This window comes from Sander vitreus, chromosome 16 (assembly GCF_031162955.1).
Source record: "Sander vitreus isolate 19-12246 chromosome 16, sanVit1, whole genome shotgun sequence".
Taxonomy (NCBI): domain Eukaryota; kingdom Metazoa; phylum Chordata; class Actinopteri; order Perciformes; family Percidae; genus Sander; species Sander vitreus.
The window spans coordinates 27,558,864-27,584,306 of NC_135870.1; the positions used below are offsets into that span (position 1 = coordinate 27,558,864).

Here is a 25,443-nt window from a genome sequence, read left to right on the forward strand (position 1 = left end):
AGAAGATGCTTAACAGAAAATCAACATATGTACAGTACAGTTAAAGAAGAAGTTAAAAAAAACTAAACTTCTTATTGTCTCCCCTTTTTCTTGTATTTCAACCAGGTCAACACACTGGGTGGTGATGCAGAGCGCCTGCAGCAGACACATCCACAAAATGCCTCCCAAATCCATCTAAAGAAGGATGAACTCGTCACCAACTGGGAACAGATTCGCACTTTGGCTGCTGAGCGCCACGCCCGCCTGAACGACTCTTACCAGTAAAATACCAGACACCGCTTGGTGATAAACTGCCAATATACTGAGCCACATCACTGTTATTTGATACATCAAAAATATGCTATATATGTTTTCTTTTAAGAGTAGAATACCAGAACTGCTTTTCCACAGGCAGATATTTTCTCAGTGACAGTAAACAGACCATAAACCTTTCTCTGCAGAATTCTGCTCACTTCTGCCCTTTTGTGTCAATCTCTTTTTTTAGTTTGCAGCGTTTCACTGCTGACTTCAGGGATCTGACCAGCTGGGTGACAGAGATGAAAGCCCTGATCAATGCTGATGAACTTGCCAATGACGTGGCTGGAGCTGAGGCTCTACTAGACCGCCACCAGGAGCATAAGGTAAAATCTCTGATAATACACCATGTCAAAGGATCTTCAAAATGTTATTACCACTTTAGCTTTGTCTTTTTAAAAGCTAAATAAAAAATAAAATGCAATATTTATTTCACATGTAAAAATAAGCAATGTAAGATTGTCTTTTGTGTTTCACAGGGAGAGATTGATGCCCATGAAGACAGCTTTAGAGCCACTGATGAAGCTGGCCAAGCCTTGCTCAATACAGGACACTACGCCTCTGAGGAGGTCAAGGAAAAGGTAGGACAATGACAGCATCCAGATTGTACTCTTTCTTTTGTGTGATACCTACAAGCACAAGTACTATACAAGCACACTACCATGTACCATTAGGGTCCGAAATTAACACTCGCCAGTTGCCAAATGCGGGTAAATTTTCCGTTTGGCAAGTAAATCTCAGAGGGCTATCCACCACATGGCGAGTAAATGTTTGTACCAAAATAGTTTGTGGGGGCGGGCTGACACACGCACACACATACACACTGGCGCAGACGCCAGCCACCACGTCAGTTCTGTTTACTAGTGTTTACCTCAGGCTAATTAATTAGCTTGTAAGTGGCAATTTTTGGCAGCCAGCCTTCTAAAAGAAAGCACAATGAAATTAAAAGTTAACCGATCATTAACCATTGACGACAATAAGGAAACAAGTCTCAGTTCCCCCATGCGGGAGGCACTGACACACTTTCCGCACTCCGTGTCCGCGGACAGCTGCAGGCTTGTACCGGTGTTGATATTCTGTGCATTGTCGGACACATGCAGTCACTTTCCTGAAACCGCTTGCTGGACTGACACAAGTCCACAGCGGCCCGCGGCGTGCATGTCCGAGCCTGTCTCCACCACCTCCACCTGCAGGTTGTCAGCTGTGTGTCTGACTGGTATACTCTCAGACGGCCGATTTAACACGTAGCTGTCACGTAGCTCTCCACAAGCAGAAAAAAAGAGGAGCTTAAAATGCAAATTGCTGGTTCAAAGTTAGGACTAGCAAGTTAAGTAAAGTAATAGATTGTATAGCCTAGTTACATTTTTATCATGCAAAAGACGTTTAAAAATCCCATTGCCAGTTAATCATTAACAACCCTACCAGCAGAACTAAAGTTTTGTTATGTAGACCTAAGTTACAAAAAAAACTGCAATTTAATATTATGGCTGGTAAAAAATATGCTTGGCTGGTGGATTTTTTCATCTACCTGCCAACTTGGCCTGTGAGTCAAAAAGTTGATTTCGGACACTGTGTACCTTTTTATCATGTTTATAATGGTGTGTTGTGTGTAGCTGGGCATCCTTGCTGAGGAGAAGGAGTCTCTGCTGGAGTTGTGGGAGGTTCGCAGGCAACAGTATGAGCAGTGCATGGACCTGCAGCTCTTCTACAGGGATACTGAGCAAGTTGACAACTGGATGAGCAAACAAGAGGTAACCTGACACTAAAACCTTTCTTCAGCAAAGAATTACCCCAGTGCGTATTCTCTAGTAAGTGATGTGATGTGCCACTTGTTAATTTTGTACGTGCATTGTATAGGCTTTCCTCCTGAATGAAGACCTTGGTGACTCCCTGGACAGTGTAGAGGCACTGCTGAAGAAACATGAGGACTTTGAGAAGTCGCTTAGTGCCCAGGAAGAGAAGATCACTGTAAGTTTGTTTGTCCACTTTTCCAATTCACGTTTCACCTTGCAGTCATTGAGCAATAATATCATTACTACTGCATGGAAGTTGTACAATCACCGCCAGGTTTTACACAGTTTTATCTAGAGTTGTACGGTTATGAAATAGGATGCACTTTGAATCTTTGTCTTGTACATCTCCAGGCCCTGGATGAGTTTGCTACCAAACTAATTCAGAACAACCACTATGCCAAAGAGGATGTCGCTACCCGCAGAGATGCTGTGAGTACCACTGTCAGCTCCTTCAACTTCCCTTAAATGAATAAACCCCCTCAAATACGAGCATTGAATGCTAAAGCAGCTGGCAGGATTATGTAATTTATCTCATGCAAACATATCTTCTTTTCCTTTGCACATTTATAGCTGCTCAGCCGCCGCAATGCCCTGCATGAGCGTGCTCAGTCTCGTCGTGCTGCCCTGGAGGACTCTTTCCACCTGCAGCAGTTCTTCAGGGACTCTGATGAGCTCAAGAGCTGGATCAACGAGAAGATGAAGACTGCCACAGATGAGGCTTACAAAGTAGTTCATCAAAGAATTTGAGATCTTGTTGTGCAAAGATGTGTCCTCCATATTGAAATATTTTTGTACATCCCCATGTTGTGCTCACTGTTTCTGACCTTTCCATTCTCCATCCTGTGTGCCTCTGCTCGCTCGACAACAGGACCCCTCTAACCTGCAGGGCAAGGTGCAGAAGCACCAGGCTTTTGAAGCTGAGCTGTCAGCTAATCAGAGCCGCATCGATGCCCTGCAGAAGTCTGGTCAGGAGCTGCTGGATGGAAAGCATTATGCCTCTACTGAGGTGGCTGGCCGCATGGAGGAGGTCAGCACCCAGTGGAAGAAACTGCTGGAGGCCACCGAGCTCAAAGGTACTGGCAGTAGGATAGCTCGGGCTGACCACTTTTAAACTACACTATATGGATATATATGATTTTATTCAAGTACAAGTTTGTCAAATGTGAAATTTTCAATCAAATATGGCAGTACAAGTGTATGTCAATGTGGGATAAGCATTAGTACTGAGATCTTTTTTATGAGAGACTGAGGACAAGAAACCACACATAGTAGTCAACAACCACACAAGTAGTGTACAAGAACAACACACATGAAACCAGACAACCACATCAATCAAGCCACAAGTAGAATCAATAAAAACAATTACAAAAGTCATAAAAAACAAAGTTTTAAAATCTTCAAGGGGAATGAACGGATCTAGTTGGAGGGCAGTTTGCAGTTTCTTCCATGAGAAAATGAGTCTGTGACCAAGTCGAGCAAAAACCAAGCATAGCCCACTGGCTGATTGGCCGGAGCAAACTTTCTCATTATTTAGCTAAACCGTAGACAAAAACACGTTTCTGAAAACATTTGAGGCAAGAAATAGCAACACAGTAACAGAATATTGATTCATATTTGATCAGCGCTGCATAGTTTGACAGTGAGTTCACTAGTAGTGATTGACAATGCAGGCAGAGAAACATGATTTTTTTTCACAGATTATCTAATTCATGTAGTACTGTCAGGATATAGTGACAGTTTGAGCAAATATGACAAAAACAATTTTTTTTTTTTTTATTTTTTTTTTTATATAAAAGTTACAAACTGTAGCTTTAAAAGGTGCTTACCGGTAGTAGGTTTGGGCCGGTGTGCATTTTTAACTAGTTTGATATTATGCCAAACACTGATATACCGACTTCTACCACTAGGTGTCGTACTAGACTCAGCACCCACTCCCAGGTGAGACCGAGAGAGCCCATAATGAGTGTAGCGACTCCAGTCCATTTTGTGGCGTTAATGCACTTTTAAGCCATCACTTTTTTCCTGCAGTGTTAACACTTTGCCTTGTCTTTGCTTACCTCTTTTGTCAGCTTCAAATCCAAAATGTCATATTGATGGCACAGTTTTATCTTTTTAGAGTAACTCAGCCATATATTGTCTCGTCACCCCAAAAAAACACAAACAGTGTTGGGCAAGCTAGTCTAGGGAAGTCTAGTGAGCTACAAGTTACTTTACTTTTAAATGAAGCTTACATTACCCCTAAAAAAATGTAGCGACATGGCAAAAGTAGTTTACTACATTGAAGCTATTTTTGTTGTACATCAATGTACACCACATACATGTCTGTGTATGGCGGTGGTGTCACTAATCCTCAGCCGTTTTATTTCAGACAGCAGAAAGCTCCGCTGCACTTGAGCTTCAGAAATGCTTGGGGAAATGTAGCGTGTGTTGATGCGCTACTGCAGCACTTGCTCAATAAAAGAGCTAAGCTACTGAAAAGCTATTTAATCCAAAAAACATTGACACTACTGAGAATTAGTAAAACTAGTAACTCCTACTGCCATACACTGCTTGCAATACAAGTTGAATTTAGCGCTGTGATGCCGTCGGCACAGGTTGCTGATGTATGCTACTTTTTAATTTGCCCAAGTGACAAATGCTGGTTTGCATTAAATCAAACCGGTTAAGACGTACACCGGACCGGAATGACAAAACCGGAAAACGACCCATACTGCTACCTGAAACTAGTACAAGTACCTGAACAAGTGATGCAGCATATTGCACTATGATAGACAGGGTTTAACTGCTGAATTGATGTTGCTGCATGGCAATCTAGTGCAGACAAAAGTTTTATGAATTATAGTTTTACAGTTAGATATGGTTAACTATACAGAAAGTCACATTTAAACCTGGACCCTATTTTCCTATGTTTTTGTGACTAATGGGAACAATCTTTGAAATTGGTCCAGTATTAAGCAAGACCGAGGCAGTTGGCAGCGGCGAACAAGCTGCAATTTAAGTGAATGGGTTAATTGCGCACCTTTTAATTTACGTCTACAAAAAGCTTGTTTTACCACTGACATGCTCAGATTAGTGTTCTAAGTGTCTGATAACGTTATGCACAGGATCCCTACAGAGGTTGACCTTTTTGTAAAAGAATTAGAATCTTTTTGTTTAACACGAAACTGAAAAATCACTATTGCCAAACTCCATTTAAATAAACAGTGATTTTATCATTGCATTATTCAAAGTCCACCGAAACAAAATCAAACTATCGAAGCCATCTTGGTTCTTCCTTTCACTGTTGAAGAATCACCCTTCTGGTTTGGTTGAAATAAACCCATAATTTACCGATTTGCAATTTCAGAGCGGTTTCTATTTTAACAAAAATGATCTTACTCTTTACCTAAAAGGTCTATCTCTCTAGCAATTCTTTCCATAATGTTGTCAGACACTTGGAATAACAATCTGAGCCTGCCAGTGGCAAAATCAACACTTATAGTTGACGAAATTGGCGATGCACATTTGCCCTATATGATAACATTGCAGCCCGGTTTGCTGCTACCACTTACAGCGTTCTCCCTCAATACTGGACCAATTTCAAAGATTTTTGTTCCTATTGGTCACTTAGAAACCAATGCATGGGAAAATAGGCTCCAGGTTGGGAAAAAAAAATGGAAATACCCTTTAATTAATTTATTAGGGCCCGAGCACGAAAGTGCAAGGCCCCAACGGTGCCTTGCACTGAAAGTGCGAAGGAACCTATTGTTTTTCGTCAGATTATTATTATTTTTACCAATTCCTCGTCGCATTTTTGAGGGGGTTAGCATGCACGAAAACTCAAAATTTGCACACATGTCACAACTGTTGAAAATTGCAAAGTTCTGTAGTGATTGGGCTCGGGCGTTGCCAGGGGGCTCCATAGCACCCCCTAACGTGCGCCTTAAATTTGACAAAAGTAATAAGTTAATATACCAACTTTTGAGGGAACATAGGTCTCCTCTTCAAGTCCATGGTGCTATTTTTAGAAAAAAAATTACAAAATTCTATAATTTCCGAAATATTGGTTTTTGTGTAAAAATCTTCATTTTACGAACACTTGTTTGAGGACTTTAGGATGCACGAAAACTCAAGATTTTGCAGCCATTGTGCACAATAGTAAACTCTTTCATCTGAATTCAAATTTAGGCTTGGGAGTGGTATGGTTGCTCTATAGCACCCCCTGATTGGTTTTAGCACTTGGGCACATTTTTCACGGCCTCAATATATACGAAAACTCACAAAAATTGGCGCCCACATAAACACCTGGGAGCTTTGCAAGACTGTACAGCGATTTGGCCCAAACCTGTAAGTGGACTCCATAGCGCCCCCTAATGCCTGGAAGGCCTTAACTTGGACATATCTTCACCAGATTTAATACCCATATTGCTCTAATCATTGCCATATTTACCTTCATTAGCTCCGCCCAACTGGAAGGCGGACATTTTTAATTATGTATTTTTCATGTGTTTTACATTCTTTCGAACTCGTCCTAGGCCTTCTTGAATCTTTGCAGGTAGTATCTGTTGACCCTCATGATGAAAAGTTATCCAGAGAATTTTGATAGATGAAAAAATGTGCAAGTTACAGCAACTTCCTGTCTAAACAGTAAGTTGCATTATCGTGGCAACAATTATTCCCATTGCCCCGAAACTTGACAAGGTTGTTCGTCATGGCCGGTCTAGCATCTGTGCCAAACTTGGTCAATCAGCCATTAGATGGCGCTGTTTTAATTTTTTTTAATTAATCAGGAAAATATTGATATATTGGAAACCTACTCTGTCTAACTACTCCTGGGGCGTGAGTCCGATCGGCACGAAAACTGGCATATAGACTCGGAGGACCCTCGTGACAAAAAGTTATCAAAAGAATTTTAATAGCTAAAACAATCTGCAAGTTACAGAGGACCAACTTCCTGTAGGTGGGTGTCGAAACAGGAACGGTTGTATCTTGCACGCGGCTATTCCGATTGAACACAAAACTTAAGACAGTTGTTCCCCGTGTGCCAATAAGGCTGTGTGCCAAATATGGCATCAATCGCCCTTTAGATGGCGCTGTTTTCATTTTTTTTTAATTAATTGGCAAATTCGCTTTGAGCGAAACCTACCTTTTTTTTTAACTCATCCTAGAGCGTGAGTCCCATCTGCACAAAAATGTACACGTAGACTCGGTGTACCCTCATGACAAAAACTTATCAAAAGAATTTTGATAGCTAACACAATGCGCAAGTTACAGAGGACCAACTTCCTGTAGGGGGCTGTCGAAACAGTAAGATGCGTATCTTACCAAGATTTATTCCGATTGACACCAAACATGACAGTTGTTACGCATAGGGGCTTGAGCATCCATGCCAAATTTAGAGTGAATCGGCCATTAGGTGACGCTGTTAGAATTTTGGTTATTAATTATTCACATCTCTGCACGAAAAACTTGGATATAGACTCGGTGGACCCTCATGACTTAAAGTCAATCAAAAGAATTTTGATAGCTAACGCAATGCGCAAGTTATGGAGGACCAACTTCCTGTAGGTGGCTGTTGAAACCGGAACGGTTGTATCTCGGCAAAAGTTATTCCGATTTACATGAAACTTAGAATGTGTGGTCTACATTTTTTGGTTAACTTTGGTTTAAATGAAGCAGACTGAAGATGAGTCAGAGCCTGGGTCGGAGTGAAACCAGGGTCAGATAAAATTGTATCATCTGCATAAAAATGTAGTACTGATTAGGATGAATAGTGTAATTTATGTATAATGTAACTAGCAGTGGATCAAGATGGACCCCTGCAGCACCCCATTACTGATGGCAGGGGAACAGTGTGAGGTGAGTTTTTATTGTAAATTTGATTTATTCCATTTTACTTTAGGCATCAAGCTCCGTGAGGCCAACCAGCAGCAGCAGTTCAACAGGAACGTAGAGGACATTGAGCTGTGGCTGTATGAAGTTGAGGGTCACTTAGCTTCAGACGATTATGGAAAAGACCTGACCAGTGTCCAAAACCTGCAGAAGAAACATGCACTGCTGGAGGCTGATGTGGCTGCTCACCAGGTACCCAATGCTAGACATACATCATGAAGGCATACCTGATACTAATGGATGCTAATTCTTTTTTTTTTTTTTTGGCTACACAATAGTTGAATGCAAATGTATGAATTGTTCTCTCTCAGGATCGCATTGATGGCATAACAATCCAGGCTCGCCAGTTCCAAGAGGCTGGACACTTTGATGCTGACAACATCCGCAAGAAACAGGAGGCTTTAGTGATGCGTTATGAAGCTCTGCGCGAGCCCATGGCTGCACGCAAACAGAAACTGTCAGACTCTCTTAGGCTCCAGCAGCTTTTCAGAGATGTGGAGGACGAGGAAACTTGGATCCGTGAGAAAGAGCCCATTGCTGCCTCTACTAACAGAGGTAAAACGTTGCTATATTTGCTAGTACTATTAAATAAAAGCTAATGGTCGACGATATATAGTCTCCTTCAAATGGTCAGTTTACATAGATAAGCAATGAACCTGAAGGATGTTTCAGTTGAAGCCCACCACCCTCAGATATTTCAGATGATTGATAAAGATCTAAAAAAAAAAAAGTCTCTCTTGGTGTTTTCCTCAGGCAAAGACCTGATTGGTGTTCAAAACCTGCTTAAGAAGCACCAGGCCCTGCAGGCTGAGATAACCGGTCATGAGCCTCGTATTAAGGCTGTCACCCAGAAAGGAGAGGCCATGGTCGAGGAAGGTATTCATTTAAAGCCAATCTCTGTTTGATATCTCCTTTAAGTTGATTGTAATCTTAAGTAAGTGAAGTATTAAAAAGTATTTAGAATGCTGATCATTCATGTGTGGGGTTCCCAGGACACTTTGCTGGGGAGGATGTGAAAGTTAAGCTGGTTGATCTACATGGACGCTGGGACACACTGAAGGCTAAGGCCTCCCAGAGGAGACAGGATCTGGAGGACTCTTTGCAAGCCCAGCAGTACTTTGCTGATGCCAACGAGGCGGAGTCTTGGATGAGGGAGAAGGAGCCCATTGTGGGGAGCACAGATTATGGCAAAGACGAGGACTCTGCTGAGGTACATGAATGAGTTTTAACAAAATATCAGGACAACAATATCATATACATTTTTCAACTACTTGCGATTAAGTATGAAGTAGATCATTGTGTTGATCTTTTAGTGTTTCCCCCTAAGGCTCTGTCTTTGATCATGTTACATTTATTGCACAAGCCTCGAGCATATATCCCTTTGTGACAAATGCAGTTGTGCTGAATAGTCTGTCTTCCACAGGCTTTGCTGAAGAAGCATGAGGCTTTGATGTCTGACCTCAGTGCCTACGGTAGCAGCATCCAGGGTCTGAAGGAACAGGCCCAGTCCTGCAGGGTAAAACCCGATCCTTCTTCACACCTCAACACTGCACATGTGCTCAGCTTCATAGGAAGGTTTTTTAATGTGCAATAAAGCCTCTGATTGCTAGACTGTTTAAAAATTATCATAATCAAACTTTCGCCAGTTTAAGCAGAGAGCACAAATCAATGACTCTGTTTGTTTAACTGAACAGCAACAAGTAGCCCCAACTGATGATGAGACAGGGAAGGAGCTGGTCCTAGCCTTGTACGACTACCAGGAGAAGAGTCCCCGTGAAGTAACCATGAAGAAGGGGGACATCCTCACCCTGCTCAACAGCACCAACAAGGTACAGATAAAACCAGCTCAGTGTACCATATACAGTCAGAGGTTAGGCTGAAACTAACCTGACCAGCTTGAATAAATATTAAATCGGAGGTAATTCACATGTCACTTTGAGTAATGCAAGTTAAGTTGTTCAGGGTTGGTTTAGGTATATTTAATATCAGGGAGGCAAATTTTAAGTAACTTATTTAATAATTTGTTTTCAGTGACTGTAATAATCAGAAATTAATTGTCAACCTTTAACAAAAATCCATTTAAGAGATGAAAGAGTTCTTTGCAACTAACATGTTATACAATTAGATGAGACTGAACATGGAGCCCACTTAAAACTAATGCTGGCAGTCTTGGTATATTTGGATTGAACATTGCAAGAATCACGCAAGCTTGTCATATACGACAAAAAACGGCATAGTTTTTCAGGGTCTTATAAATCTAAACTGTTTAATCCAATGTTGATACACTTTTTTCATAATTCAAGAATTTTCGGTCGTTTTATCGCCGCTAGCTTTTATGCTATCCACCATTTTGCTTTTCCCATAGATGCTCTAGGAGACCATTCTGACCAATCAAAAGCTTGTTTTCGTCTTGTCAACCAATGGAAGGCTGTTCCATCATTGTAGATGAAACAAAGATCTTATATAGTGAAGAAGAATCACCTGAGGGCAAAATAGTTGGATATGAGTTGTCAAGATTAATTCCCACACCGTGGGAAATTTGTCTTGGGCACCTAACCCATGCTGCAGCCATAGTAAAAACAAACAAACACAGACAACATGTACAAACAACAAATACTGTACAATACCATACCACAGACCATACTATGGTCCTGATGGTGTGTACAACCCAACATGGTGTCATGCAATGCATTAGTTAAACATTACTCAAAATAAATAAATAAAATAAATTAAAAAAGAGAGATCACACGTACAACAATTACAAATCTCAATCGTCATGTAGGCCTGTTCTGCCTTTTACTTGCGGCTGTTTAGGAGCTTAATAGACACTGGGATAAATTAGTTTTTTGAAACGGTTAAGTCTGCAGTGAGGAACTCTAAACCTCCTACCGGGTGGCAGCAGCACATATTCTGCGTGCAGAACGTGAGACGTTTAGGGCTCAGAGGGTTAAAACAAAAACTGCTCACTTTTTTGCAATAAAAGCAATAATTCTATTAAGATGAAGAATTTGTTGTCTCATCTTTCCACTAAATAATAGAAAAGTATCGACAGTGGTATTGATAAAGACTTGGATCGTTAAGCAGTCTCGAAAATAGTATCAATATCAATAACAATTTGTGATCCCCATCCCTAGCGAGGACCAGAGGCCGAAGCCGCCGCACCGCCTACTGTTGCCACCTGAACAAGAACACGCCGCAAGTGGTGTGAAAGGAAACCTAAACGCGGCAGACCAGCCGGTAGTTTAGCCTTCTGCTAACCTCCTTTTTATGTAGCTAATTGGAGCCTCGAATCAGTGTTATTTCAAAGGGCTTTACAAAGAAAACAGTACAGTCATTCATATAGAACTGCCGCTATCTAACGGCATGCCAGTATTACTGTATGACGCCGGTTAGGGCACAATTGCACAATTATTTCCAAAATGATAATCACGATTATTTTGATCAATAGTGTAAGCAAGAAAAGATACAGGCAACGCAATTTTCTGTTCACGTCAACGGCGCATGTTAAAATGCCCGGTATCTACTGGATGAAATGGCAACGCAGATTACGGGGACACTTAAATGTCTGAGTTGCGCTCTGATGCTCCAAAAAAGACATTGGAGGCAACAGAAACATCGCTGCATGTCATGCTAGTAAACATTAATAACACGTTACACAGCTGGTAACGTTAGCCTACCATTAGCTACAGTAGTAACTGGATTAAATACGGATAAAATGCTGACCGCTAAACCGTGTAGTGTGACTGTATTTCACTGTAGAGGATTCCAACAGTGGGACATACAACAGTCTGCCGCTAAAGCTATGAGCTAAAAGACACAAACTAGCACTGGTCACTGCTGTTGTCTGAAAAACAACACAGACGGGACAAAATGTTGCGTTTACTGGTAAACTGTGATAACTTATCACCGATTGCTGTCTGTTGAGGAATTTTCCTCATGTTACTCTGTCCTCTGTGACTGTCTACATCTAAACTAAGCTGCGCGGTGCAGGGAACAACTCTGATTGGCTCATGGAGGCACAGGATCAGACAGTGGTTTATGGAGCTTTGAAAAAAAAAAAAAAACTTTGATACGGAGCGTTCTATGAATGGAATGACGCATTTTAAATATCGCTCGATCACGTGAATTTGATCAAGGGAAGCCAAAATCGTGATTGTGATTTAAAATTCGATTAATTGTGCAGCCCTAACGCTGGTGCATGCCCGTGCTCGTCTGATGGTAGAGGCTGGGCCAGGAGGAAGAAGGGAGAGAGCTGCAGTAGGAGGTCTCACGCTACTTTTTGCGAAATACTTACTGAAGCTTTAAGTGCTGGTCAAAAGTAATGATAGATCCACTATAGCACCATTCTCTTCACATCTCCAGCAAGAGTCTTTTCTTAATAATTCCAACTTATATTACTGTTGTGGTGTCCTTTGCCATCCATGTATTTTTTTTTTTTCTATTTGTTATTTGATGAACCTATTGCCAATTTATTTGTACATTTAGTTGTTACTCAAATATGATTTCCAATCCTCGGGAGATATGTTTATGGTCATGTCCCTTGCCCATTGTTTGACATTGATCAAAGGGTTACCCAAATGTTCCTGCAAAAAAAGATGTATTTACAAACCAAATTAAGAATACAGCTTTTAATAAGGCATTTAAAAGGGCAATTCCTTTTCTCATTTTCCAATATTTCCTTGCTGCTTTTCCTTATCCAATTCGGAATTGGATTTGCGAAGTCATTTCGCCTCTCCATTTGGCCGTTCTGTAACACTTGGGGGCTTTGTGCTGGTTGGGTAAAACAATGCAAATTAGCATTTGGGTGGAGAAGTTAGAACGGTAGAGCTTGTTGGTGAGGCGAAATGTCTTTCTTTCTTTGTAATCTGCGAAGTGTTCTGTGATATTGCAATTCATAGTTTTCAGTCACGTGACCTGGAAGGGCAAAACACACTGGGAACGCCATAGAGCTGCACAAGCCTGTCAAATCTTCATCCTTTAAAAACCACAAGGTCACCACTCAAAAGAGAAAAAAACTAAGATATATATTATATTTACAAACTGCCTAAGTCTAAGGCACATGTGACCCATATACAGCACCCTCTGCTGTGTGTGTGTGTGTGTGTGTGTGTGTGTGTGTGTGTGTGTGTGTGTGTGTGTGTGTTTATTTATTTAACTACACCACTGCTCATTTTAGGCCACCGCACGAAAATGTGTTTGTTTGTTACATAATGTGCATTTGGATTTCATTTCATTATGCAATTCTGTCTGCAGTAGGACATGATTCAAGGAAAAGGAGGGCTCACTAGCGTGGTAGCTAACACCGGCAGTCAGAAAAAAACATAATCCATTGTCTGTTTGATAATCTACACGTTTTCTTGCGGTGGCCTTCCTTTAATGAGCAGTGATGAAAGAAACTAATTTTAGGATCAAGGAGATGATAAGCAGATGTGTGATTGGTTTAAAATAGGGCATATTCTACTTTCTTATGGTACTATTTAATTAGTTGATATTAAGTGGAAATATTTTTTCAGAGGGGACCCATCTTTAGTTTGAGTGTGTAAAGTTTCAAGTATTTTAAGTTTGTTCTCTAATTCAGATAATCCTATCTCCAATAAATTTAGAGAGTATCCCACCAAATGGCGAGGACAATATCCTCAAAAAGCGATTACATTTCTAATCATCTTGAGAAATGTATGTCTTACACATATAGTAAGGATGCAGAGAGTTAATGAAAATGTAATCAGGCAGAGAAGAATTAGTGCGTGACCTGAGGTAATCCTATATTTAAACTAATAGAGTAATCCACTAAAGACTGATGCATAAAAATAAAATTTGAGGAGGAGAAAAGTGAGTACTCTCTTCTCTCTGAGGGGATCAATCTCCAGATGTCTTTTAAACCCAAATCAAAGGCTAACTGTCTAATGGCAGCATATATTAATTGGTTATTGTTGTTAACCGCTATCTTTGGCTAAAAGGGCAGAGTATTTGTGAGTGACTTTAAACAGAGCAACTTTCTAAGCCGCAATCTCCATCAAGAGCCCACAGGACCTCTCCCCTCTTTATTTTCTGACTTTCTGACTGTGGCTCTCAACTCCAAGCCCATATTTTGCTAAAGACATAAATCTGTATGCTGTCATTTAAACAACTAAAGTTAAATTGATCATTTTCTAGAACAGATGTGCACTGTAGTAGAGATTATTTGTAGCAGACAGAGTATGTGGGACTAAGTCAAAATATACCACAGTGATTGTTCATGGTTATAATGGAACTCCCTATCCTCCCTGCTAAAGGATTGGTGGAAGGTGGAGGTGAATGATCGCCAGGGCTTTGTTCCTGCTGCATATGTGAAGAAGCTGGACCCTACCCAGTCCTCTTCCAGGGAAAACCTGCTGGAGGAACACGGCAGCATTGCACTGCGCCAAGACCAGATTGAGAATCAGTAAGAAACCCACACAATGACCTCTTCATTTTTGCAGCGGAATGTAGTTTACTTACTCATTTTTCTTTTCCTACTAGATTTGTTAACTATTCCTCTTAAGTGTTCTGTCTTTTTTCTGCTCTTTTAACCCCTCTATGCTTTCATCAAATCATATTTTATGCTCAGTTTTTTTTTAACACAAATGACCTTTTCTATGGCCTCTTTCTCTTGTCTCCTCCGCTGTCCTCTTGTTCTATTTAACAACTTAATCTTGTCTTGCTGTGCATTCTACTTGCCTTGCCACTGAGCAGGCTTGTCACCAAGGAGGCCTGCAGCGTGTCTGTACGCATGAAGCAGGTGGAAGAGCTGTGAGTAGGAAGCGTCCCTAGTCTGCGTGTTGTTGTGATCGTGATACCACTAAATATCATCACAGTTTTACATCCCTCCCAACCCCAAAAAACCCTCATGTTGTCACACTGTCACTACTTCACGCTCATCTTCTATTCAGTATAGGGATAGAAGAACCTTTGATGCAGACCTTTCACATCCCAGGCTTGCCTATGGATCTTCATTTCTGAGTTTTGTCATATAAGCTGTTCTGTTCTACACATTTGATTGGCTTTGTTTCATTATTCTATAGGTTACTTCATTTGATCTAGTGGCTCCAAAATTCATGATTGAAATCTGCCTGGTTCAGCAGAAGTCTAGCTGGTCCAACTTTTTATTGGCATTTACTTTATAATATTTACAAAATAATGTAGAAAATAAATGAGCAATTACTAAATACATTTAAATAAGGAGCCCAAAGAAAAGCGACAGACCTGCTCCACAATAAAATCAAATGAAAAGAAAACCTGTCAAGTCATTATGAACTTTAACTACATGCAGACTCTATTGGGTGAAAAATGTGTTTAACTGGTGATTATCAAATAAACTTCAGCCTAGTGCTTGGCTGCTTGTCTTTACTTTTCCAAACTTGTAAAAGCTCTGTACGTTTTTTTTTTTCCCCCTTAACATTGCAAAGGGCTGCTGTGATTAATTATTGTAAAGCAAATGTTCAATGTCATCAATCAGTCAATTACCTGCTGAGCTGAATATGACACTGATTAGATTGGTTTAAACACTTTGTATGATGTAGCACCACGGCCCGTTTCTCCCTGTTGCTCGTATTTGGTCTTATCGTTAGTCATATACGTGTCTTAATTTAATGACAGGGCTGCAACTAATGGATGTTTTCATTAACAATTTTTTTGTGTATAACATGTCAAAGACATGCAAAGATTGTTGTAATTTATCAGATGTAAAATGGCGTTGGCATTAAAACCCATATCGGTTTACAAATAATTAGGCCTGTCACGATAACAAATTTTGCTGGACGATAAATTGTCCCAGAAATGATTGCGATAAACGATAATATTGTCGTTCTGAGACCATTTTCATCTAATATAATGATAATGGCATAATAATGCAGGTACACCTTTTCAAAGATCAATACACTTTTATTTCTAAAGAATATTTACTCTGGAACTGGAAGACATTTTAAATATCCACAATAAATGAACAAAACAACCAAAAACAATAAATAAAATGGACTCTCAGTCTCTGTTAACAAAAAATGCACTGGAAAAACCCAAACACAATCAAAAACAATAAATAAAATGGAAATTTTTCCAGCCGCAATAATTTCCATTTAAAAATGATTGAGCTCATTTTTATTTATCATGCGATTTAATTTATTTATTGCATATTGCGACAGGCCTACCAATAATATAAAATGGAGAAGAGGAGCAAATCCTCACATTGGAGAAGCTGAAACCAGCAAGGGAAAATTTGACACCTTTCTATGTGGGTGTGGTAAATGTAGTCAATTGCAGCAATAAATTCCTCAGTACCTGCTATATTGGCCGAGATAGCTGAGTTCTCCTGCTCGCGGAGCCGTCCCAGCCGAGCCAATCAAAGCCCAGCCAAAACAGTTTAGCCGAGTTGCGCCTAAACTTGATGCCGGTAATAAAATAAAAACATGGTGGCTCTGTAATCCGAACCAGAGCAAACAAGACAGCAACTCTTTATTTTCCACACTGTCAACATAAGCTGGAATACACACACATGCTCACTTGGGGTTGGCGTCGGACACCGCATCCAACAAACAAACTGCCCACGCTGACACTCACTGCAGCAAAACGTTTCCATTTCTGTTGACATCGGAAGGCAATTTCAGCATAGGCACCACCACTCTGTGTTTTCTCTCAGCAATTCGGGTTCTGGAGGCTCCCCGACCATATCTTCTCAGCTGCATTTCTTCGCCCATTTACTATGGCTCGAATAAATACAGCTGAATATCTGAGTCGGCCAAAACACTGTAAAATGTATCCTTGTCCATTACATCCTCTGCACTTATATTTTGGGATGCCATTTTTGCTGTTGGAAACGTAGCTAGTTGGCAATAAAAGTGAAGAGAACAAGGAAGTTCTGTTATTGTGTGGAATCTACAGCATGCCCCCTCGCTAGCCGGAGGCAAAATCCAGGCTGAAATAGCCTATAGTTCTTCCTTCCAACTACGTCACTGTCACGTCAAATGACCTCGCTGGATGCAGGAAAAACAGATTGTGCTGCTGCGAAATTCAGGTTTAGCAATATAGCACGCACTGAGAATTGTATTGCTTCAATCGACTACATTTACCATTAACACTAATTGGACATCCTCGTAAAAGTGGCTACATTTTCTTTTAATAAACAACTTGAACAACTTTTCAATTAACAAAATAATTTTCTGCTGATTGACTGATCAATTCAGTTACTGAGTGATTCAGCGCTACAGGAGTGATTTTGCAATTTTGAGAACCATCCGTTTTTAGCAGAGAAATAGAGGGATTACTAGCAATAAATACAAATTCCTCAAAAGAGCAGATTCTCCAAAAAAAGATTATTTTAAAGGAGCAATATGTAATACGGACAGATAGCGTTTAAAATGGTTACTGCAGTCCAAATACAAAGTTCTGAAGAGAGTTGTCTCCCCCAGCCCCTCCTCACCGGACTGGACTCTAAGTTCACGGGGGTTGCCAGGTTGAGCGCTAAACCCAACATCCCACAATGTCAATATTAGTTAGATGCTTGCTGTGTTGACCGTCATAAAAGGCTGTCGGCTAAAAAGTTAACTGCAACCACCGCTATAAAGACAGCAACCTCACTGTCCTCTGTACCCGTCTGACAGTCACCTTTTGTCGGCCAAAGATTAACTGCTACGGCTGCTAAACAGAAGCTGGGGAAGAATTTCAGCAGAGGGGAGATATGCGGTTTTACTACTTTCCAGACCCCATTAAATATAAAAATGTAATGACCGGAATGGCAATTTCAAAGGAGAACTTAGTAACTTTGGCATTGTTGTCAGAGATGAACGTATTTCATTCTAGCATGTTTCCTTAACATCTGATGACATATGGTCATTTTATGATTTAGTACAGTAAATATATTACATATTGCTCTCTTTTAAATCTTTAAAAGTGAGGCACATTAAATGATTTGATTGGATTATGTTTTTGCAACTTTTTTAAGGTATGGTACGTTGTTGGAGCTGGGAGAGAAACGCAAGGACATGCTAGAAAAGAGCTGCAAAAAGTTCATGTTGTTCCGTGAGGCCAATGAGCTCCAGCAGTGGATCAATGAGAAGGAGAGCGCTCTCACTAATGAAGAGGTCGGCTCTGACCTGGAGCAGGTTGAGGTCTTGCAAAAGAAGTTTGACGACTTCCAGAAGGTAATGTCCTCTGATGTTTTAAAATGTTTTCTTCTACAGAAAGGCAAAGTCATGACTAAGCAAGTAAGCAACTAGTATAACCTAATCTTAGCTACTGTGTGTATTTGTTGAGATTATTTGTACATGTCATGTCTCTCAAAAAAGTGTGTGATGTTGTTCTTTTGTTTGGTCCAGGACCTTAAGGCCAATGAGTCTCGCCTGAGGGACATCAACAAAGTGGCGTCTGAGCTGGAGTCTGAAGGCCTCATGGCTGAGGAGGCCCCCATGGTTCAGGCTCAGGTAAGTTCTACTTCCCTGGTTTAACTTTATGAACCCTAACTAACCCTAACCGTTCTATGTTTTACCTGCAAGTTAATTGAGATCATGTTTTCTTCCATGTGTAGCAGCAAGAACTGGTTGGTGCTGCTCCCGGCAAGGTTTTGATCATTTCTGTACTTCACATACATTTTGCTTTATATTTAGGAAACATTTCAAATATCGCAACAAAAAATAAGACTCTGCTGTGACACATACATTTTATTAAACAGGATGAAGCTGATTCCAAGACTGCATCTCCATGGAAGGTAAGCTTCATCTAACACTGTTAAATCTGTGTCCAAAAAATACATTTAAACATTCAGTTGTTTAATGTATTTTTATACAAAATAGATAGTCTGTCAATCTTCATCTGATACAGTAACTGTGCAATGTTGATGATGTTGGATACTGATGTTTCACTTCTGGAATCTACTGCAATCATGCATTTCGACATTTTCTCAATGTTATGTCCTCGTTGAATATGATTAGACATTAATGAGACAACCAGGGACCATAGGAACTCCAAAGCCTTTTTTGTTATTTAAATTACGTCTCAAGATGTCTCAATTATTTATTAAAGGAACACGCCAACTTATTGGGACTTTAGCTTATTCACCGTAACCCCCAGAGTTAGACAAGTCGATACATACCCTTCTCATCTCCGTGCGTGTTGTAACTCTGTCTGACGCCCCCAGCGCTAGCTTAGCCTAGCACAGATCCTGGAGGTAACCGGTTCCAACTAGCCTACTGCTCCCAATAAGTGACAAAATAACGCCAACATGTTCCTGTTTACATGTTGTAGTTTGTATAGTCACAGGGTGTACAAATAACAAGGTCACTATGCTTTTACTATCTAGTCATTGTTGACTCTATTACTCCAACTCTGTGTGAACTCCAGGCGAACTCTCTGCTCCTCACCACAGGGCTTCAGGTGCTGCTAGCAAATCACTTCGCCCAAGTAGCAGAAGTAGCAGTGCTTCGCCTTTCTGAGAATAAGGTTCCCAGTTTGTATACGGTTAGAAGACGGCTGTGTCTCATATGACCTATACAAATTACAACATGTAAATAGGAACATGTTGGCGTTATTTTGTCACTTATTGGGAGCGGTAGGCTAGTTGGAACCGGTTACCTTCAGGATCTGTGCTAACCAGGCTAGAGGTGGGGGCGTCAGACAGAGTTACAACACGCACGGAGATGAGAAGGGTATGTATCGACTTGTCTAACTCTGGGGGTTATGGTGAATAAGCTAAAGTCCCAATAAGTTGCCGTGTTTTTAAGTATTTTGTTTGATTCATCATAATTCAGTGTTTGGGGTTTGTTGCCTGGTTCGGCTCTAGCCTTGTTTGCAGTGCTTCATATGTCCTGATTGGTGTAAAGTCTTGTTTGGTCTTAGTAGAAGAGTTTCCATAACATTCTTGACTGGTGTGGTGTTTTTCTATTTTCGCCCTCTTCTTTTTTTCCCCCCTTCTTTTTGCCATGTTTTGTTCACCTTTGACTATAGAACATACGCTTGGCTGTTCAAACAACGGCTAACTTTAATACTATCAAGGTAAGATTAACTAGTCCACCCTGACCTTATTTTGAATTGTCCCCTAGCTCTACTGTCCTGCATTGTGATCAGAAAACTAACCCCATCATCATGGTTTATTTTTGGTGCCACATGATCTGTCTCTTCTAGTTCTCTGACACCTGACTGTGTGTTCAGTTTGTTTGGTTTCATCCTGTTTCCCATGGCATTTGTTTTCCTAGAGATGCACCGATTGACCGGCTGGTGACCGGAATTGGCACCATGCACATGCAGGGTTTCCGCTATATGCATGTAGCAGCGGCGCACTGCCGCTCAATCAGCTGTTTATGAAATGTTATAAAGTCGTAATTATACACGGCTCTGCAGAACCGTCTGCTCTACTGATCTCAGTCAGCTGCTCTCTCTCCCCTCTGAGCCTGAACAACTGGAACATGAAAACCGCACTCACGCGGGTCCGTGAAATATGACAACTACAGTTTAATGGAAAATGGCGTTGGGCACACTGACTTTGATGAATTTACTGTTTATCAGACCCCAGATGAGACAAGAAGCTAACGTTATCAAACGCTGCGGGGATGGTCCCTCTGCCTGACTCCTTTTTATTATACTTATTTTATTGCCATTACCTGTTTTCCCTGTTTTCATACAGAAGTTTAGTTTGCTAAATATATCACATTTTTTTTTGTTGGATATTGGATGTGCAAAGAAGGAAATGGTTCTTCCATAACATTGCACTTTAGATGTGTGTGTGAATTTCCCACACCAAGAGTAATTCATATAGTTCTATTTTATAGTGATCGATTATCTATTCAAAAAATGTTCTATGTAAAATGTTCTATTAAAGAAAAGATAGAAAATAAATATTTGTTTGTGCTGTAAAGTGGTTAGAAAAAATGAAATCGGAATCGGCTAAAATCGGTGTCAGCTGGTCAAACTCAATGAAAAATCAGAAATTGGAATCAGCCTAAACATTTTAATCGGTGCATCTCTTAGTTTGTCCTGTTATTATCCATTTTGTTGAATGAATGTTGGCATGCTACATAAGTTTTCTTTAGCATCGTTTCGTAGATCCTGACTTTTTGTAATGTTCTTAACATGCATCCAGTCCTGTGCACTTAACACCCATCATCCACGTGCCTTTGTTTATCTATCACTGTCTGGCCTAACAAACACACAATGCAAATTTGCACATTCTAGCACATATTTGATTTAGTATTCCTCACTTACCTTAAATCATAATCTCCAAGTTTATCTGACGATGCTGTTTAATGCTATGATCAATTGATGCGTCCCTTTTAAATTGAGGGTGTGTTTAGTTCTCATACGAAAAATCATTGCAAATTTTAACACCCAAACTAGAAGAAACAGGCTCCAGAAGGGCTGAGCAAACTCTGAAGAGTGTAGAGTACTGTTTTATCATTGTTTTATGTCTAGGAGCTGAATAATCGCTGGCGGTCCCTGCAGCAGCTGGCTGAAGAAAGGAGCAACATGCTGGGCAGTGCCCACGAGGTGCAGCGATTCCACAGGTACGAACCAAAGACTGAAGGAAAACACGTGGTGTTTGTGATATCACCTACAGCTTTTAGGAAGATCCAGTTTGTGTTTTTACCTCACTTTCATCTTTGATAGTTACTAGATCCATACAATTCAAATTTAGTGTTGGAGCCTGGGTTAAGCTGGGGCAAAATGAGAAAACTACAGCCATGACATAAAGAACATCCAGTTCAAAACATACTTTTTGTATAAGGTCTTCCTTTTGAACACATTCCAGAATACAAAAAAAATTTGCTTTCTTTTTTTTCTTTTTGCTAACTTATTGTGGAAAAAGTATCTATTTGGATTTGAGAGCAGTGGCACAAATAGAGAAGAATCTGAAAACTGACTCGTAATGTCAGCGACCTTGGGTACCATGAAAGGCGCTATATAAGTTGTTATAATAATAATAATAATAATAATAGAATACAGCAATATCTATGTAAAGTTTGCTAACATTAGCCACCATAGGCTACTGGTCATACCAGACCAAGCAAGGATGTAGCAGCAAGTTTTATTGCTTATTAATTCAACTGTAGTTTGTAAGAGGAAGAATATATTATCTCTTCCTTTTGAGTTACATAGCCTAGCTTTAAAAGGTGTATAAACTATGAACCCAGTTTTTCTCAAACTAACAACTAGTTGCCAGCACTCATAATAGAAAATATTTTAAAATCAAACCTTTAATGCTGATCAGTAGTTATAGAAACGTGTATAGAAACTTGAAGTGTAAGGATTTTATTTCATATATATTTCCCAGTAATTAAATGGAAACAATGAGTAGGGGCAAAACCCTCAGTCCTTCTTACTTGCACACACAACACCTCCAGATGTTTGAGCACAGAAAAGTTTCCTTCATAACATTTGAACAAAATTTGTTTGTGCCTCCTCAGGGATGCTGATGAAACTAAAGAGTGGATTGAGGAGAAGAACCAGGCCCTTAACACTGACAACTATGGTCATGACTTGGCCAGTGTCCAGGCTCTGCAGCGCAAACATGAAGGCTTTGAGAGAGACCTGGCAGCCCTGGGTGATAAGGTCAGATTGTCTTTTAATCATTTATTTGAGATTGTAGTAGATCTACAAACCAAACCTTTGGCTGAATATATATTATTTTCCTTAAGGCTGTCACTCATTGTTCCTACTTCCCTGCCCAGGTGAACTCTCTTGGGGAGACAGCAGAGCGTCTGATCCAGTCCCACCCTGAGGCAGTAGATGACATCCAGGAGAAATGCACTGAGCTGAACACTGCCTGGAGCAGCCTGGTGGGACGTGCTGACCAGCGCAAAGACAAACTTGGCAACTCCCACGACCTTCAGCGCTTCCTCTCCGACTTCAGGTGAGAGATCAGCTGGTGGATGTCACTGGGTCAGATTTGTAGTTATGTAGTTTTTGAGAGAGAGATGTCTAAATTTAAGAAATGCTGTGTGTGAGATATTTTTTGGCCATAACTTCTCATCTGTGCACAGAGATTTGATGTCCTGGATTAATGGCATACGAGGGCTGGTGTCCTCAGAGGAGCTGGCCAAAGACGTGACCGGAGCTGAGGCCCTTCTGGAAAGACACCAGGTATTGAACTCCTCCATTCTGATAATGTAAAAAATTGCAGATGTCAGTGCATGTTTTTTGCCATCAAACCCTACCCATCCATCTTTCTTTTCTTTTTCTATTTTCCAGGAACACCGCACAGAGATTGATGCTCGTGCCGGTACCTTCCAGGCCTTTGAACAGTTTGGTCAGCAGCTGCTGGTGCGAGGCCACTATGCTAGTCCCGAGATTCAGCAGAAACTGGAAGCTCTAGACCGTGAGCGTGCTGACCTTGAAAAGGCCTGGGTGCAGCGTCGCATGATGTTGGACCAGTGCCTCGAGCTCCAGGTATTGAAGTGTTGAGCCATGTCATGACCTGTGACCATGACCAGAAACTGTTATTTTATTTTAATATACATTGTATAAGGACAAGTGTGTAGCGCAAACCAATACCACATTTGCAATGCCCTCCCCTAGATGGGCCTTTTAAAATACCTAAAACTTAACATTTTTCATCATAAGAGGCTTGGTTATTTTAGATCCTGCTTGTGACCAAGAGGTTACACAATAACTTAAATGTAAAAAGATTGAGTGTGCAGTGAGGCTGAATAAATTATTCCCTGCAGGAAAATGTTTGGAAACCACTACTCTAGGTGATCTGACAGCTGTCTGGACTAGTTCTACCAGATGCATATATAACTGTATCAACTGCATAATTTGGAAACCTGCTCCAAGACATGATTGTGGAAAGTAAGATATGGTATAAAATATATATATTAATTAAACTCTTGCTAGCTTCCATTTACTGGGGAAACTCCCACTGGTAATAGAAAGATTGATGAGATAAGCAAGAGGTTTTACAAAAAATATTTTTTTTAGTATCCAGGTGAAAATGATAGTTTGAGTGACTATTGGCAAGTTTGTCTATTACTGAAAGTACTTCAGTTTGATTTTTTTGTTGTAGGGGAAAAAACAGTACCTGCATTTTTGGGTGCAGGGAAGCTCCACACTGAACACTTTAAAATTACTAGCAAGCTCATTAACAGATGAAACAAAAACTATTGAATTTATGAGCAGTTATGTCGTCTATGACGGCTGCCTTGGTTCCTCCACTGACTGTTGTCCTTGTCCCTCTGCAGCTCTTCAACCGAGACTGTGAGCAGGCTGAGAACTGGATGGCAGCTCGTGAAGCCTTCCTTGCTAGTGACGACAAGGGTGACTCCCTGGACAGTGTGGAGGCCCTCATCAAGAAACATGAAGACTTTGACAAGGCCATTAACGTGCAGGTCAGTAAGATGTTTAGCCGCTCAGTTAAAGCTTTTAAAATTGATCGGTAGTTGTGTTCTATAGATTAAATGGTGCCCTGCTGTATAGGAGGAGAAGATTGCTGCTCTGCAGTCCTTTGCTGACCAGCTGATTGGAGCCGACCATTACGCCAAACCTGAGATCTTCAACCGCCGCAATGAAGTACTCGACAGGTAGGAAACATTTGGTGACACAGTTTCAGTTCTTTTACACAGAACTTTCAACTTGTCTGTCCTCAACTACTTCCTCTCATTTCCAAACAGTAAACATTTTCAGTTCACTTTTACCTTTTAATGTATTGAAAGCCTTTTTTATAAGCCACTCTCTAATACATCCTAGATGCTTACCAAGAGTGATTTTAATCTCACAGATATCTGACCCATATAGCACAAATGTATAATCATTGGCATAAAACAGAAGTTTGCTTTTCCCAGCAGCTGCCATATCCTTGATATAAGTACTGTATATAAGAAATAAGAGAAGCCCTAATCTAGAGCCTTGGGGAACCCTACATGTAATGTCCTTTGTTTCTGACACCAATGACTAGGGCTGGGTATCAACCGAATTCCTACCCAGTTTCTAAAAACTTTTATGGTAATAGCCAATCACCCACAGCTACATACATTTTATTAATACATAATTACATGCACTTGATTTCACTTTTGCAATTAACCTATACCTCTCATCATTCACAAAGACAGACTGTTAACATAATTAACTGTCATTTGAAGACTCAATAACATAGTTAGTTAGGTTTTTATTCACACAAAGTATCGAAAAAAGTATTGTTGTGGTATTGGTATCAAATTCAAGGTATCATAATTGTCATCATGCCTGTGTTTGAGCTCACTTTAAACTTCAAATTCTGATGTTTGAAAGGTGGCGTCGGCTGAAGGCTCAAATGATCGAAAAGCGTTCCAAGCTGGGTGAATCCCAGACCCTGCAGCAGTTCAGCAGGGATGTGGACGAGATTGAGGCTTGGATCAGCGAGAAGCTGCAAACTGCAACCGATGAGTCCTACAAAGACCCTACCAACATCCAGGTATACATTTGGCTTCTCCTAGCACAGGCCCAACTCACAGAAGTTCATACCAACACAGCTAGTCTGAAAGGAGTACATGGAATCCCTTCAGAATGGTTTTAA

The 25,443-nt window shown here is 40.5% G+C and overlaps 1 protein-coding gene across 5 annotated transcripts in view; it reads left to right on the forward strand.

Moving 5' to 3' along the window:
- sptan1 (spectrin alpha, non-erythrocytic 1) overlaps positions 1-25,443 on the forward strand; it is a 62,142-nt gene that overhangs the window by 18,054 nt on the left and 18,645 nt on the right. For 2 of the 5 annotated variants that reach the window (XM_078271227.1, XM_078271229.1), the window contains exons 7-34: positions 106-260; positions 485-620; positions 774-875; positions 1,908-2,045; positions 2,152-2,262; positions 2,439-2,516; positions 2,658-2,813; positions 2,956-3,160; positions 7,969-8,150; positions 8,270-8,513; positions 8,712-8,834; positions 8,951-9,168; positions 9,382-9,474; positions 9,653-9,787; positions 14,231-14,379; positions 17,911-18,109; positions 18,284-18,388; positions 18,493-18,525; positions 18,637-18,672; positions 19,908-19,955; positions 21,369-21,460; positions 22,361-22,505; positions 22,625-22,806; positions 22,937-23,036; positions 23,145-23,342; positions 24,134-24,280; positions 24,369-24,472; positions 25,179-25,341. In XM_078271227.1, the coding sequence (XP_078127353.1) occupies positions 106-260; positions 485-620; positions 774-875; positions 1,908-2,045; positions 2,152-2,262; positions 2,439-2,516; positions 2,658-2,813; positions 2,956-3,160; positions 7,969-8,150; positions 8,270-8,513; positions 8,712-8,834; positions 8,951-9,168; positions 9,382-9,474; positions 9,653-9,787; positions 14,231-14,379; positions 17,911-18,109; positions 18,284-18,388; positions 18,493-18,525; positions 18,637-18,672; positions 19,908-19,955; positions 21,369-21,460; positions 22,361-22,505; positions 22,625-22,806; positions 22,937-23,036; positions 23,145-23,342; positions 24,134-24,280; positions 24,369-24,472; positions 25,179-25,341 (3,777 nt within the window). The remainder of the gene's footprint in view (positions 1-105; positions 261-484; positions 621-773; positions 876-1,907; positions 2,046-2,151; positions 2,263-2,438; positions 2,517-2,657; positions 2,814-2,955; positions 3,161-7,968; positions 8,151-8,269; positions 8,514-8,711; positions 8,835-8,950; positions 9,169-9,381; positions 9,475-9,652; positions 9,788-14,230; positions 14,380-17,910; positions 18,110-18,283; positions 18,389-18,492; positions 18,526-18,636; positions 18,673-19,907; positions 19,956-21,368; positions 21,461-22,360; positions 22,506-22,624; positions 22,807-22,936; positions 23,037-23,144; positions 23,343-24,133; positions 24,281-24,368; positions 24,473-25,178; positions 25,342-25,443) is intronic. The other 3 variants (XM_078271228.1, XM_078271230.1, XM_078271231.1) reach the window with 3 other exon arrangements.